Source organism: Hippocampus bargibanti, linkage group LG03 (assembly GCF_051943395.1).
Source record: "Hippocampus bargibanti isolate YZ-2025 linkage group LG03, ASM5194339v1, whole genome shotgun sequence".
NCBI classification, from domain to species: domain Eukaryota; kingdom Metazoa; phylum Chordata; class Actinopteri; order Syngnathiformes; family Syngnathidae; genus Hippocampus; species Hippocampus bargibanti.
Window position 1 is genome coordinate 10,645,620 of NC_142736.1, and position 16,875 is coordinate 10,662,494.

General features: G+C 40.0%; 1 protein-coding gene across 1 annotated transcript in view; it reads right to left on the reverse strand.

The window, feature by feature from the left end:
- serinc4 (serine incorporator 4) overlaps nt 1-11,505 on the reverse strand; it is a 32,615-nt gene extending 21,110 nt beyond the window's left edge. Inside the window, exons 1-3 of the mRNA XM_088991911.1 lie at nt 10,992-11,505; nt 2,030-2,197; nt 944-1,122 (exon numbers count right to left, since the gene is read on the reverse strand). Coding sequence (XP_088848037.1) covers nt 944-1,122; nt 2,030-2,197; nt 10,992-11,111 — 467 coding nt within the window. The 5' untranslated portion in view covers nt 11,112-11,505. The remainder of the gene's footprint in view (nt 1-943; nt 1,123-2,029; nt 2,198-10,991) is intronic.
- Between the last annotated feature and the right edge of the window lie 5,370 nt (nt 11,506-16,875).

The following is a 16,875-nucleotide window of genomic DNA, read 5'->3' on the forward strand; positions in this document are numbered from 1 at the left end:
AAGTCAATTTCATTAAAAAAGTATTTTTTCTAAATATATATATAATTATTCTACATACTGTTTTCTTGATGTTATAGTGTATCCATTTGGTTATGCTCCTTTCAGTGTTGTAGTTTTAGGTCAGAGTCTTTAATCCAATCAGAATTCAGCTAGTTTGTGTCGCCAGGCTGTATGAAATCTGACCAACGCCTTCGGAATCAACAGTGAGGGCGTCTCTGCGCTGTATATGAATGGGCACATGTAGTTGATATACAGTTGCGATAGCCAATCAGATCACGAGTTGGCACAGTAAGGCCAGCTAGAGGGCCTCGCGTTGAACATGACGTACGCGTCCTGTGATTGGATACTCACTTTACCTCAGCCCTCAGGGGAGGCAGCGCTATGCAAATCAACCAAGCTGACAACAGATCAGACCCGGAAACTTTAGCAGAAAACCAAGTATATCTACTCGCTTTTTTAACTCACAATGGCTGAAGGAGAGGACAACTCACTGTCGCATGTAGGTAAGCCTATTCTCAAGATTTTCAACAAATAGTTTGTTTTGTGAACGTCTTGTTGTTTTTCTTATATTAAACTGACATTTTGTAATTTAGCATAAAATCTTGTTAAAGATTGCATATTCTTGGTGGACTTCATAAAACTTTGTGGACAAATGATTTTAATTTTCCTTTTATTTTTAAGTGTTTGCAGTATCACGTATAGTGACAAGTTCTAATTACTGATGCAGATTTATTGATGTGTAATTGCTCCGGAAAATAGCCTGTGTTGTAGACGATTAAGGTGATGCCACGCCCAGTACTGCGTGCGTGTGCTTTTGTAAATGATATCCCCAGCCGTTGTGTCATAAATTATGGTATTACGAGGGATATTTGTTCAAGTCGGACTAAGCAGGACTTCACTGAAGGCCTAGGTGTGAAATGCACGGACCGCCACTGGCACTGACCCATTGTGGATGAGTGCTCTGAAGTCCTGACTAGACTTGACGTCAACAAGGAAGATGGCCATCATTAGGTAGAAACAGGATGTGCCAAAGCAGACTCTGTAGACTGCCGAGTAGCCTACAAGCATCTCACAATGACCCCCACCATGTGCCTGATCACATACCACGTTGAAGAAAGGCACCTGAAACAGAGAAAAACAGTCCATTCCTCATCACATAAGGAAACTTCCAATCTTGCATGCGGTGGAGGCTGATACAAATAGAGGCCACACTGAATCAAACATAAAAACCTTGCAAAGTTGGTGGTCAAAGGCTTAACTGTGATTAGTATTCTGTTCCATCTTCTGTTTCTTGCCCTTTTTCCTCTTGAGGCTGACGTCGATGTGAAAACAAAACAAGTAGCGATTCCCTAATCGGCTTTCTTTTCAGGCTGATGTCATTCAAAACATTATGGTGTCTCATTAACAAGTTTTGTCGAGTGACTTATAAAAGTGTCAGTCTTATTATGATAATAGTGTTGAAAGCTTCGGACTCTTTGTTTCTCTTGTTGTTTTAGGAGATCAGTCGCCAGTTTGGAGGTTACACTTGTGAAAAAAATAGTTTTTTTTGTTTTTTTGGGTTGACCTGTGCGATTTTACAAGAACAAGATCTGTGCAGAGATTATAAAGATTATATTTGGATGGCATGAGAAATTAAATGCGTGTCACTAATAAGATCATCAAATGTTAGAAATAGAGCCATTTTATGCAATTACTTTTTTTTTATCACTAGAAACACATTGTCAACACTAACAACAATAATAACTCATCTACAGTAACTATACTGATTGAACAATATTGGTTTGTAAGAAGTGGCAGAAATTTTATTACTGGTCTTGTATTAGAAATTACTTAATGGTTCGTCATTCCCAAATGCATTGTGCATACAAAAAGTGCAAACTTGCACTTGCTGTGATCTGCAAATCCTATTCCGTTGGCACGAAACTCAAATAATTTTCAAACTTTATCAATCACAGTGATAGTTGAAGGAGAAACACTCGCCTGCAAACTCAAGAACCAAATTGATGAAGACCACAGAAAGGTGACTCACATTTTCCCTGACGAGTTCAGAGACGGTGCGCGACAGCATGAGGCAGGAAACAGCACAGCTCATGACATGGAAGATGGTGTACATGACTCGAGTGCTGGTGGATGATTTGACTGGAGGACAGAAGGCACAGCAGAGCGAGCAGGGAGCAGGCCCACAGCAGCAGCATATCTGGGGAAGAGGAAAAAAGCACAAATAATCAATCAATGTGCAAGAATAACTAAATGGACACCAATTCTTTTTCAAGAGAGGGTTCCCGATAATTACATTCCTCGGAATCATTTGTTTGATGCTTGATGCTTAAACACTTGCTGTATAGGTTCTCTTCTATATATCCCAAATGAGTAAATTCTGGCTCGCCAGATGACTAATGGGAAAAAAAAATATGATTAGTGATATCAAAATTATCACGGTTTTAAAAATTTTGTCTCGTATTAGAAAATTGGATTGGATTGGGTTAGCCTTGATCAGTCTCACAGTGAAGAAATTTACATTTAACAGCAGCAAAGTTATCGAAGGAAGAGGAAAGGAAAGGAAGAAGTAGAAAAACAAAATACAGGAGCTGCTGGAAAGGCAGACACTATCGCGGAGCCATCTTGAAGTCAAAAGAACAAAAAAAAACTAAATAACAAACTAATATGACAACACAAAAACACAGTTATTCAATCTTAAGAATTTTCTGCACCCTTTTTGTTGTATGAAGTAGTTCTAGATGAAAGAGGAGAGGATCAAAGTGTCCTTTTCACCAATGGATCAGGGACGTCATGGTGAAATGCGACAAGCTAAATGTTAAAAGCAAACATGAAGCTGGACAATCCATTGACGAAGAGACTGTGTCCTGTCCCACGTAATCCGCTTCAATTCCAAGCTATGACACATACGCATCGGCGCTCTACGCTGACACTCCTTTCTTCTCATCGCGGGCTCCTCAAAGCCATGCATCCATCCAGCCGCAGACTGTCCAACAGCACCGACCTTTCCGCTGAACAAAGCGGGGCAGTGAGGATGCTGCCCGTTACAGGCGCAAGAAAGCACAATGGCCCCAGAGCTGTCCAGCGATGCCAGTCAAATGGCACAGACACTCCTGCCAATCAAAAACGGTGCTGGCATGTTTGTGTTGCCGAAAAGCCGCAACCGCTCATTCCAGTCTCCTCCTTGATGAATTTTGTGGCCAAAAATGCTGAAAAACAATCCGTATCGATAACTTCGAAATCCGTAAACAATCCATAAATCAACCGTTCTCCTTAAAGGACAACCGACGTCACTTTTTTGTTTTTTAACTGACACCAGAAAAACCTTTTATAGCATCTAAAATACCCAAAACACGCAGTATGATATTTTAGTCAAATGCAAAACACCAATAAAAATGACTTAAAGTGTCCAAAATCTGCTAAAATTTGAGCTGCGAATTGGACATTTTCAGAAAGTTCCGCCCCCACTTCGTGACGTCACGCCAAGACGTCTTGCATTGCTAGTGAATTAAAACAATGGTTTCAGATTCGGAGAATATGCTTTCTTGTTACACATCCAGTTATGAATATGATTCAAATAGTTCTGAAGAGGAAAGCATACATGTTTGCAATCGATTAAAGAATTTATTCCATGCCATTTTGAGGTACCATCGGGCAAAATCTCTCACCCAAAAAAAGAGGCACAAAATGGCGACATCCTGTGGCCACCTCCGTTTCCACAGGCTGATAAATTCCTTATATGGCGCTTGGACGCCCTCTTCTGGCCTTCTGGTGGCTTTTGGGTGCAACACGAGGTCCCCAGACCAAACAAGTACAGCAAAATACATTGACGTGATGGAAGGGCCACAACAATGTGTCTTTTTTACGGTCCTTTCGTGACGTCACGTACGGACTCGTCACCAACTCAAAAACAAGACTTCCTGAATATTCAAAGTGAGTCTTAAAACGTAAAATATAGCTATATGCGGTGGAGTCTTTGTAAAATACGCTCAGTAGAAGTCATTTGAAGCCATTTTACAAATTATGGACACAACTTGTCCGGAGATGTCAGTTGTCCTTTAAAATGAAATGTTTTCTATACATTTTGTTATGCAGTCATCCCTCGCTACTTCGCGGTTCATTTATTGTGGCTTCAGTGCATCTCGGATTTTTTTTTCAGTAGACTAAAATCAAACACACTTTGAGCAGCTCATGGAGCATTCTGCTTCTAGAAATCGGGCCATGTCGGTTTATAAAAATCTTCTTGCTAAAAACAAAAAAAGAGTGCCAACAACTACCGATAACAATGTTCTTCTCTCAGAGAAAGACTCCTTCAGTAGAAAAAGACGCTACAGCGTAGTCAGGATGAATAGGCGTAGCAGCAAAATATTGTTTTTACAACACAGTTCTTTAAACTATTAAAAAAGAGGTTTTATTTGTTGTTTCATTCTGCAGTATGTACAGTTTTGCATTGTGTAAAAAAATAAAATAAAATGCTGACTACATTGTACTTTGCGGATTTCACCTGTCGCGAGCTCTTTTTGGAACGTATCTCCCACCATAAACGAGGGTTCACTGTCCTTGTACTGTATATTCACATCACTCAATAGCCCTGCTTCATTGTTCTGGGTTATTAGGTCAATCGGGGGCCCATGTTCAGTATACAGGCACCAAATTGGCTTCAAACCACATGTGACCACGTGAGAAGAAATACATTGATGATTGGCTGACTGTTCCATGCAATCGAAATGCCGCCTTGGATATTATTATTTGCAAGTGATGGAAGCAAACTGTGCCCACCGTAATTGGTGTACATAAAGGACGTTTCTTAGGCCAAATTATGCGGCCGCGGTGTGCCATCATCTAGCTGGGAAGGGCTGACGACTTCCTGTCTTGACCTCACCTCAGATCAGTTGAAGTTGATTGGCAATTTTATTTATTGTTCCTTGGATGTGGGTGGCCTCTATTAATGGTTTCCGTTTCGAGTTTGACAGAACAATTTTTGGTCAGCTTCGTGGGAGGATCTGAGCCATACTCTGCCTGGTCCCGATCAACTGACCTGGTTTCTGTGATTTACCCTGCCAGGGAAACAAAGCCCCAGACAACTCCGATCCTTGGATTATTAGGACGCACGCTTTCAACATGATAAAGTGACAGCTCAGTGAAAGGACAAATTAATTTGATTGATTGCCAAGCTGCTAATATGTGCATGTGACCAAGAAAATTCAAGTTATGTCAATAATTCACTTGCCGTGCATTCTTTTTCATCATCTGAATGGCATTTGTTATTCACTGAATCAGCCTTGTGCATTAATTACATTAATGTGGTTTCCAGTATAGTATATCTACCGTTGTGAAGATAAAATACAGTAAAGTCTCGTTATATCGATATCGGATATAGCGATAGTCCCGGTTATATTGATACTATTTCTATGCACGCACGGAGAAAATTACATGCAAACAGGGTCGGATATATCGATAGTCCCGGTTATATCGATATTTTTTCGGACTCCCTTGAATATCGATATAACGAGACTTTACTGTATATGCATTATGAAAGGTCAGAACAATTTCCACATTCTAGCCTTAAAGCAAGAATCTTTTATAATTGGAGTTTGCTTATGCCGTGAGGATAAGCGAATTGGAAAATGAATGAACAAATGAGTTTGTATGTGGTTGATGGCCGTCGTAGGTTTGATTGTGGGTCCTGGCCTTCCTGTGTGGGTTTTTTTTTTCGGGTACTCCAGTTTCCATTCACATTACAAAAATATGCATGGCAAGTTAATGGAGTACAGTAATCCCCCGTTTATCGCAATCAATAGGGACCATAACCCCTTGCCCCTCAATCTCACAAACATCAAACACATAAACTGATTAGACAGAGACGGGTGCTGGGGGGGGTTGCGATGATACACAGCCAATCCACATGGCTGTAAATCATGGGGTATTGCAGTGTTTGAAATACAAACTTTCACGTACAACTTTCAAAACGTCTCGGTCCGGGTTGCCGACAACTTCTTAAAAAAAAAAAAAAAAAAAAAAAAAAATTTTTCAAATGAAACGCACCGGCATGAAACAGGCTTCTGATGGGCTGCCGGTACCGAGTATACACATAATAATTTGCATACTCGGCACGGGCATCCAATCAGAAGCCTGTTTCGTGCTTCGGACTACACCATGACTGAAACGTGTACTTGAGAGTTTTGAAAGGCACTTCGATAGCGGAGGCCATGTGGCCTTGAGCAGACAATGCAACGCAAATGTTGCATTGTGCAGCATGATGACAAATGACAACTGCAGCAAAATATTCCGCAAGGGATATTTACCATAAATTAAGTAAGTGAGCATTTGTGGTAGGTACTTCCTTAATTAAAAAAAAATCCTTGATATTTTGCAACAATGGTTTTTTTTTCATCTTATTGTGTTTCAAGTTGTGAAAAATGGGGCAAGGAACTTTTCAGATTTGTCTGCCCGAGTGTCTGCTAACTTTTTGGATTGGATTGGATTGGATATGCCTTTATTAGTCTCACAGTGGAGAAATTTACATTTCACAGCAGCAAAGTGATGAAAGTGATTTTGTCATGAGTTTCAGACACTGGGTATTGTGCTGTCATTGGTCGACGTCAGCGCTGGGAACATATCAAACTACAGCCATGTACAAAACCTCAGAGCCATTTGGCCTTTTTTTCTGAACGTTTTTTTAACTGAAAAAAAAGTCTGCAATGCACTCAATAAGTGAATCACGAAGTAGCGGGGCATCACCGTATTCTAAATCAGGGATCTCCAACTCTGTGCCTGGAGGGCTACTGTCCTTGCTTTCCAGCTCTTCCGGCTACAACACACCTGATTCAGGTGATCCGCTCATCAACCAGCTGCGAAGCATTATAAGAAAGATCGTGATTATTAGAATCAGGTGTATTGCTCCTGGGAGAGCTGTAAAAAAAAGGGCAGGACAGGATCCATTGAGGACCATGCTTGGAGACCCCCGCTCTAAAAAAACCCTGACCAAGGCATAAAGGTGATTGCAGATGGTTGTTTTGTCTATGTATTCCCTGCGATTGGCTGCTAATAGGTTCAGGGTGCCCTCTCACTGCTACCCGCAGGCAGCTGGGACGGAGACCATCACGACTGCGACCCTTATGAAGGAAGTTGTGTAGAAAATGGATGCAGTTTGGATCTTCTCCACTTGATTCTCTGCTTGTTCTTCTTATATTGAATTACCTGTGATAATCCAAAAGGGTGTACCTTTTCGTTGGAAAACTCCAACTTGTGTTGATATGACTCAGACTGGGAATGTCTATCTGTGTCTATCTGTCCGATTTGGGATTGGTTTGGAGTTTCCCAATATTCAGATCAAAATGATACATAGATGTAAATTCTATCCTGTGCCACGACACAATAATGTTTCCATGACAAAGTATTTCAGTTAGCAGTATAAAATTTTGAACTCAAACTCGCACCAACACCAACCTCAGACAAGTGTGTTTCCCAGACAACAGTGCATAATCAATAAAGGCACGTTAGTGCAATGTGTGCAGACGCACACGTAACGTGTCAGTCATAATCTAATGGATAAGGCAGAGAAGATTATCCATTACCTTATCACACGGAGGGATGGATGAAAATAGAGTTCAGATTGAGTACTGAAGTGAAATTTTGGGATTGTGACATACTGTATGTACATGTAGATCCTCCATCGTTCTATGATTTTACATTTTGGGAGACGCAATTTAAATGACCAGTTGGCGCTTCCTTTGTATTTTGCCAATCAACAATTAAACAAGCAATTGATTTGGAGCTACGTAATCAAAACTGTTTTGGAAAAATTGTCAATGCTACCATATCAAGACAGCAAGAAGGTGTTTCAAAGTTGTGTAGTCGAGATTCAAGGAGGTAAAAATGTCCAAGAATAAAATAACATAACATTTTAAGAGGGAACCATTTACATTTTCACTTATATTTAATATTTTATCTGTGAACATTTGCAAGAGTATAGGCCTGGCCACATATGGTCAATTATTATCACACATTTTCAACCATTACAAAATGTGGAAAATAGCTTGCGAACAAATCAATTAACATTCTGAATCGCTCTACTGTTTGAGAACTTTCACTCTTGCCTCATTCTGCCAACTGTCACCTGAAGATTGTTTTTTTTTAGACAATGCCAAGGTAAATGCACTCAGGAAAGCCTGTTTTTTGGGTGTCTTTTTAATTGGTCACTATAAAGTTTTGATACATTAAACTGCATCAGCCACTCAAGTAAATCAAGTCAGATTAATTTTCTTCAAGTGAATTGCTTCGTTAACCCATTGTTTCATATATTCCTTCAACCAAAGCTTGAACAGGTTTGAAAAAGAGTTGAGGAAGATGAGAGCTGCCTAGGATCATTCGACCATTTTCATAACCTACAGCACAGGTGTCAAAGTCAAGGCCTAGGGGCCAAATCTGGCTCCCCAAATCATTTTATTTGGCCCGCAAAAGTAAATCAAACTTGTGAAATTCAATGATGCTTGCTAACATCCGAAGTACATTTTGTAATTGTCGTATGTAAACCACAATAACAATCATTATTCTTGACTTCAGATTTGAAAAATAGTTATTCATTAATTTGTTGTGCGTTCTGTTTGCAACATGTGGAGGAGATGAAAGGTTCTCATGCTTTCCCCAAATTCATAACGGCCCTCGAGAGGAAAGCGTCACTACAATGTCCCCCGCGGCAAACATTTAGTTTGACAACCCTGACCTACAGGGTAGTATCTTATTTTTAGCATGTTAAATGTGTTGTTGAACAAGATTTGGGGGTGTTGTTGTGTGGATGGCGGTGTGCAATTGTTTACCAGTAAAAGTACGATATCAGAAGGTATACAGTAATATCAACCTGAGCACGCAGTGTTAGTAACTCAGACAAGATAGTATTTTTTTGTTTTCTCAGAAGTTTGCAAGTTCTCCAAATAGGATGATATGTGAGGTTCCCATCCTTAATTAATGTCATTAATTATTTTATTGTTATGAATTTCGCTATGAATTACTCATTTTTTTAACCAATATGTGAATATACGACCTATACACTGTAAAACCCAACAAGTTGAAAGTACTCAAATTTTTTATGGTAACTGATTACGTCAAAATTTTTGAGTACAGTTTACTCAAAACAGGTTACAGGTTACTCAAAACTTTTGAGTAAACTGTACTAAAATTTTTTGACGTAATCAGTTGCCATAAAAAAATTGAGTACTTTCAACTTGTTGGGTTTTACAGTGTACAACTGAAAAAAAATGGATTTTTATTTTTTAAATGCATCACGAAAAATATTAATGCAGCAGGGACCAAGAAAGCACCAAATTATAAACTAGTGTTGATTTTCTATTGAAAGAAAATAAAAATGTGGCGAATGACTCGCAAACCTCCAGTGTGGTCTACCAAATTCACAAACACGCAAGAACGATTTTTCAATGCATAAAAATGAACATGCGACCGTTGTGCAGTCTTCTAATTGTCACCAATTTGTAAGATGCATCATGGGCTGAGCACCGAAAAGCCCAGTGAGGCGGATCACGGTCTCAAACACGGTCGACCACACGAACGCCAAAGCAGTTGTCCACCAAAACAGGGCCCGAATTGTTAATTACCAATCGGTTTCAACCTGCTGAAATGTTTAGATACTTCTTCTTGGAATAATGATCTTATGGCAGTCAACACAACAATCAAGATTGAAAAATCTGTTCTAAAAAGATTAATTTCACTTTTGAGTCTTGCAGTGGAACAAGTCCCACCTAAAATGAACCCTCATGGTTGGACCATGAAAATCTTCAACAAATTGGACAAACAAGTTGCCCATAGGGGGCTTCAGATAAACGCGAGATGAGCGTGTTTGCCTCACAAGAGGATCTGGGTTGGAATCTACATGCCTAGTTCAATATAGTCCATCCATCTGTGTTTAACTCATTCACTGCCAGATATGTGCAAAAATGTGTCCACTCCAGTGCCAGGGTTTTTGTCATTGTCATTCGAATTCCAGGACCTACAGAATATTACGTTTTAGGACGACATGAACATTCAATACAGCGTTAGAAACCTTAGGCTCTCTACGTTCATCAGAAAAAAAGAGTCCATTCCTAAATTATATGGGTCTGGAGTTATATAAGCTTTAAATGAGGGTGACGTTCCAAAATACAATGCAACCCATACATATTAGTGTATATAGTGCTTTAACAACTGAAGCTGGAACAAAGTGCTAACATTGAAAAAATGGAAATCCTGCCCCTTTGTGGAAGGGAAAAAGCATTGCCAGAGGTCTGGCGAGCGCTTTAACGGCACCCAAGTAAGAATAAAGAAAACAAACAAATTTGGAAATGGTGCTCTACATCATATTTTCAATTCCCAAAATAATTTATGAATGGCAGTTAATGAGTAAATAGTTATGACATTAAGCATTTGTAATAATTCCAATGAACTTCTGTCACTCACAATAATTTAGTGCTTTACATGAATGTAAAAATATACTGGGAAAATTACATACAGTAATGTAATGCTGGTTTCGTCTTGTGATGGGAAACATTACAGTTCTTGGATAAGACCATATAACTCACAGGTGTCAAAGTCAAGGCCCGCGGGCGATATCTGGCCTCACACATCATTTTATTCGGCCTTCGAAAACAAATCAAACTTGTGAAATTCTACGATGCTTGCTAAAGTCTGAACCAAAATTTCAAATTATCCCATGTACACCACAATAACAGTCATTATTCTTGATTTCAAATTTAAAAAGTACTCATTCATCAATTAGTTGTGCACTCTGTATGTAATATGTGGACGGGATGAAACATTGTAATGGCTTCCTCATATTCATAAAATTGTAACTACAATACGGCTCGCAGTAAAAAATGAGTTTGACAACCTTGATATAAATCATTTAAAAAGTTCATTCAAAACCGTGACTGCATCACTATCTTCCCTTGATTCAACTCCAGCTATATTTACCCCACTATTTGCATCTTCTCGCCAGCTCTCACCTGATAGGCCACCATGTTGAGGAAGTAATTGTAGACACTGCGACGGTTCATGCCCTGGTTGGCGGACATTGTTCCACCTAACTGTTTTTGGTCACCCACTACGACTCTGCATTTGGCCATGAATTTGCCCCCGAATCTGATTTTCTTCAGCGTGTCTCCAAAATTCGCACTGTCACATCCTTAAAATGGCCTGAAGTTAGAAGAGGTTGAAGCTCTCGATAGAAAATCATGATAAAACAAAAGTAAATTAAAAAAAATAAGAAGAAAGTTTTAAAAAAAGAAAGAAAGACAATGTGCAGCTGAATCCCGCGGCAGGTTGTGCCTGCGATCTTCTTGTGATGGATTAGCAATAACTCTCGTTGGGCTGCCTTCCCTATGTATGAAAACCTCAGCATGAGTGCCACTTCAGATCACATCAGCTCCCTCAGGACAGCCTCACGGGGGAAGAAGTCCCTTTTTTTCCCCCACATACTGCGTGATTTGGCTCTGAGGTTCTGTTGATTGCTGCCAGAAAAGAGAGAGAGAGGTGGTGGTGAATGCCCAGAACCCTCCCCCATTCTCTCACCCGACTACCCGGTCAGATTAGACAGAATCTGAGAGGGGAGGGAGTGAGAATGGGAAGCTGACCGGAACCATGTGGCAATTCCATCTGTCCTTCGCGTCCCTTCCCCCTACCTTGCCTCCCTCTGGCAGCCTAATGGAACAAGGGAATTGTAAATTCTTCACCTTTTTTCGAAATGAAATGACCTAACCGGGGCGGCCCGATAGTTGAGAGGTTAGCACATCAACTTCTGATTTATTTTTTGTACTATATTATTTTTTTTTACTCATTCCAAATCAGTCTTCACTGCTTTCTTGATAATGTAACATGAATATATATTTGTTTCGTTTTCTGAAATGCCAGACCGATAAATTACAATAAACAGTAGAATCCATATCGTACAAGTTTTATCGGTGAAACTTAAAAACTAACAATGAAACAAATCTCAAAACTTGATGAGCTAATAGGAAAAGTAAATACATTTTTGATAATAGTGTCAAACATACAGTTCGGGATACAAAACGTCTCCATATCTGATGGTACATATTTTGTTGCTGATCAGTGTTCTCTTTTTGCTTTTAAGAACAATGTGATTGATTTTTGCATCAGTTTTAATATGATTGACCATTTTGACTGTTAATACTATACTGTGTTGCCCGTACTCCTGTGTACACACATGGATCATAGATTTTTAAGTTAATTTATAAAGGCAATAAAAAATCTTATCCCATTTAATGCATAACCTATTTATAGATTTGGTTTAGCACAAACCGTGCTGACAGTAATAACAAGTTTCAAAAAAGCATCCCAGTGATCACACCTTTTCTAAAGTGTGAAAATAAATCAACTTGCTTTCTGAGATCTGAAATGAAACAGTGTGTCTGCATGTCGTTTAAAATCGCTGAGTGCAAGAAGAGAGAGTCAGATTAGATTTGGGTTAGTGTGCAGGGCAAAGCGTCTGGATAATCCTGTCGTATAGTCCTTTCAGTGAGGATAACCTTCAGCGTTGCACAAAGCTCTCTGTTGCCAAAGAGAGTTGTTTCAAACAGCTGTAAAATGCACACACACACACACACACACACGCACGCACACACACGCACACTCTATCTATCTATCTATCTATCTATCTATCTATCTATCTATCTATCTATCTATCTATCTATCTATCTATCTATCTATCTATCTATCTATCTATCTATCTATCTATCTATCTATCTATCTGTCTGCCTCTCTGCCTCTCTGTCTGTCTCTCTGTCTATCTGGCTCTCCCCGTCTCTGTCTCTCTGTCTATCCCCGTCTCTGTCTCTCTACTTTACTGGACCGAAATATCCAATGTTTTACCCAGGATCTGTTGCAACCACTTTAGTTTGGGGGGGGGGATCCACTGTCCCGAGTGCTCCGACCACCACTGTCACTTTCACCTTGCAGGCTCTTTCCATCTCCTCTCTGAACCCTTGGTATTTCTCGAGTCTTTCTGATGTTTCCACCATCATTGTTGTGGATGTAGCTGTCCCGAGTGCACAACAATGACTTTCGTCCACCCTTTATCTATGATCACGACACCATTACCATCTTGTCAGTATGTATGTGCTTTGTCATTCTCTACCACCGTTGGAGGTGTGTCCCATTTTGACCTTGGGGTTTCCAGTCCATATTGCGCACATATGTTTCGGTAGACTATACAGCCACCTGGTTGTTGCGCTCCATGTAGACTTTCCCTGCCAGCATCTTACACCCTGCAGTTATGTGTTGGATTGTCTCAGGTGCCTCTTTGCACAACCTACACATTGGGTCTTGCCTGGTGTGGTATATCTGTGCCTCTATGGCTCTGGTGCTCATGGGCTGCTCTTGAGCAGCCAGGATGAGTGACTCTGTGCCAGCCCTCTCTAGCCACTGATCGTACTTCTTGAGATCAGTCACTTCAATTGTGGTTCGGTCGTACATCCAGTGTAAGTGCTTTTTCCTCCCTGCGGCTGGATAGCTCAGTTGCATGCAAGATGAGAGTTGGAATTCCGCTCGGGGCGAAAATGAGCACATAACACCATTTAGTGTGAGTCCTTGGGCAAGACCCTTCATGCTAATACCTATATACAGGTAACATCTGACTTACGACCGCCAGACTTTATTTTTTTGATTCTATGGGAATTAAAAGGAGATCACCTCTGCGGGATTGCCTCGGCAGGATTGCCTCTTTGAGACAGTTCATTCTGCTTCGAGGCGAGGTGGCAGGTGCGGCGCGTCGGCCCCCACCCGGGTCGGACCGCACGTTGGCGCAGAAAATAGGATAAAGCCGGGGAAAGGGCAACCGGTAGAACACCGGCGACCCAGACCCACACCCGCCTGCACCCGCGGCTTCCGAATCAAGTCGTTTGCAAGTCATTTAGCACAGAGTCGCTATTCAACATTTTGAATGCATTTCGATTTACGACCATTTTAACTTACATAGGTTTTGTCGGCACATAACCCGGTCGTTAATTCAGATGTTACATGTATATATAGACATACATATCAAATCTTCAGCGGCAACCAAACTGACATGCCTTTGTCAAACTGTCTCATGCCAGGGAGCCAGCCCTCAACCAATCGATACACTGCTGGTTCATTTGTGTTTAATTATCTTTGTCATGCTTTTGCTCTGTCAGGGATTTTTTGCTTTGTTTCAGCCCCAGCCTCGTCAGTGGTGCACCTGTTTTGTTCCAAATCAAACCAGTCAAGTATTTAAGGAGCTGCTTTGTGTTTTGTCGGATTATTGTCATCTGTTTCTGCTCAAGTAATGTTTTCTAGACCTAGCTCTTTCCCATGTTCACAGTCACTCTTATTTCACTATTTTCATGTTTACTAAGTATTTTGGGTTTTCAGTCATTTTGGACTCATTTCAATTTTGTGTTTTTGGAATCTTGCCTTTTTGTTTTGAGTACTTTTGGTTGTCACATTTGTCTTGCAGTTAGAATGTGCTTTTTAATTCACATCTACCTTTCATGACTTGTTGTTGCTAGTTATGTCCTGGGCAATACATATTAGTAATCATTTGGAATTAGTCCCTATGTTTGAGGCGTAAGTGCACAACAACTCACTCAGAGACATTTTCAGGCAAATGAATGACATGGAGCTCCTTTACCTGTCAATTGAGTAGAAGCATCTGTGGCTAATGTGAAACTTTGGCAGGGTTTTAACTTTCTCGGCCTGGATTTACACCTCTGTGAACGATTTGTTGAAGCTGAGTTTCATTTGGATGGGCTTTGATACTTGTTGACTTGAAAATGACTCATGAAAATCAGGATGCATATACCATAATCAACGTCGCAAAGGAACTGAACACTCATATGGCTGTTCAATCACCAATGCATTTCATTGAGTGAGGGTAGAGATACCATGCCAACATTTACTTTCTAGGAACTGTGCAAGAAAGGAAATGGTATCATAGGTTAAGAAGATTAGACAAGCAAACACAGAAGGTGAAAAGTCATACATCCTGCTGACCGGCTGCTGACAAGGAAATGACACATGCACTCGAACATCAACAACACCCATAAATTTATTTTTAAGAAACTACCTTGGTATAGACTTAACAGTGGATTTTCTAAATAAACGCATGTAAAGAAATTTAAGAACTATTATTGTTGCGGAACTGATTTCAGAGGCAATTAATTGCTGGGTTTTTAATGTTTCTCAAAACTTTCCTCCATGTCATCTGCACTCCTCAGGCACACTCTGACTAAAGAGATCCCACCCTCCTTTTCTATATGCACTGTGTTCATAAACAGGACCAGGATAATTAATCTGTGGTCTTCTTGTAACATTTCGTGAAAAATGGGAAGAACTTGTGATCCAAAGTAGCCTACACATTCATTCCATGACAATTAGTGTGAAGGCATGAAAATAAATCAGCATACACAGCAACAAACATGAACAAATATGTTACACTGTTGTAGTTTTACTATAATTACTATATTATTTATTTTTAAACAAAACTATCAAATGTGTTTATGAGTCAATCACTGTGCCCCTGTTCAACACTTGGCCTAACATCAACGGAACAGGATGGTTCCTTCCACCATGAGTGCTTGTAAATTATTTTGTCCCGGTGACAATTACATATTGCTCTAAAAAATCCAATCACCCACTCATGCTTCAGCATTCCTGGGGGCCCCTTTCACTGTCCGATAATTGCTTCTTCTGTCTTGTGGGAAAGGGGGGAAAGTGCCAGTGAGGACGAACAAAAGCAAATTAGAGGCAGCAAATCATTGTTCAATCTATGGTTTCAATAGAACTCGGCAATATGGCTCAAATCCAAGTTTGGCCAGAGAAACAATCCATTCATCAACCATTTGTCATCAGAATGTAACTGCTGCTCTCCTGTACAGTATTAGTATCATCGACATTTGTTGTAACTGTATCATTTAAGGTGAGTGCTGTGAATGTGGTTTGACATAGAAACATAATCTGTTTACTCTATTGGAGTGAGATGACGGAGTGCCAAAATTGGTGAAAGATTGCAAATATGGCATGTTGACCAATGACCACTCGATGTTCACAGGGCAAAACACCAATTACATAATACTTAGAGCTTATTCACATAGTTCTTCAGTTTCGCTGAGCTCTATCTTTACATTCACACCATGAAGGAAGACTACAAAACAAATCTTACCTGTGCTCCTATGGTGTGACCAAAAGCCTCAGTTTTAGTCACTCATAAAGAAGAATAAAAAGGTTGGCGTGATAAAGGCATCGTTTCACCTGCCACATTTCCATCCTTCCAGTTGTAAACAGATATATACATTTCCTGAAGGATGAAGTACTGAATCCCAATGGCACAGAAGAGGTTTTTAGTCTTCCTTGGATGCTGTTTTATTCTTTCTTAATGTCACTATGTTGGGTGCCCTGAAAAGTGTACACACACAAAAGAGCACGATGTGTCTGGTGAAAGCCACAGTGGTTGATGTGTTATTTCTATTCAAAGTAAACCTCTTATAATAGACAGAAAAAGATCAACAACAATAAAGTGTGCAAGTAAACTGGACTACTGCAGGGCTCAAACCTGGTAACTCCGTACTGTGAGGTTCCTCGCTAATACGTGACTGTAAAGTGTCATTGAGAGTTTTGAAAGGCGTTTATAAATGAAATGTATTATTATTATTGTTATTATAATCACGTGCTTTTGAGGTTTATTATAAACATATCTAGATTTTCAGTAGAAATGTAGGGGGAAAAGGGTAGCAGTCATTTAGGAACATTAGGTACATTTTGTGACTTTATAAAAATCACGCCCCCCCACACGTCGTCCTTTATTAAAAAAATAAATAAAAATAACATTATTAAAAATGTAGCAGACCCGCTAGCAAA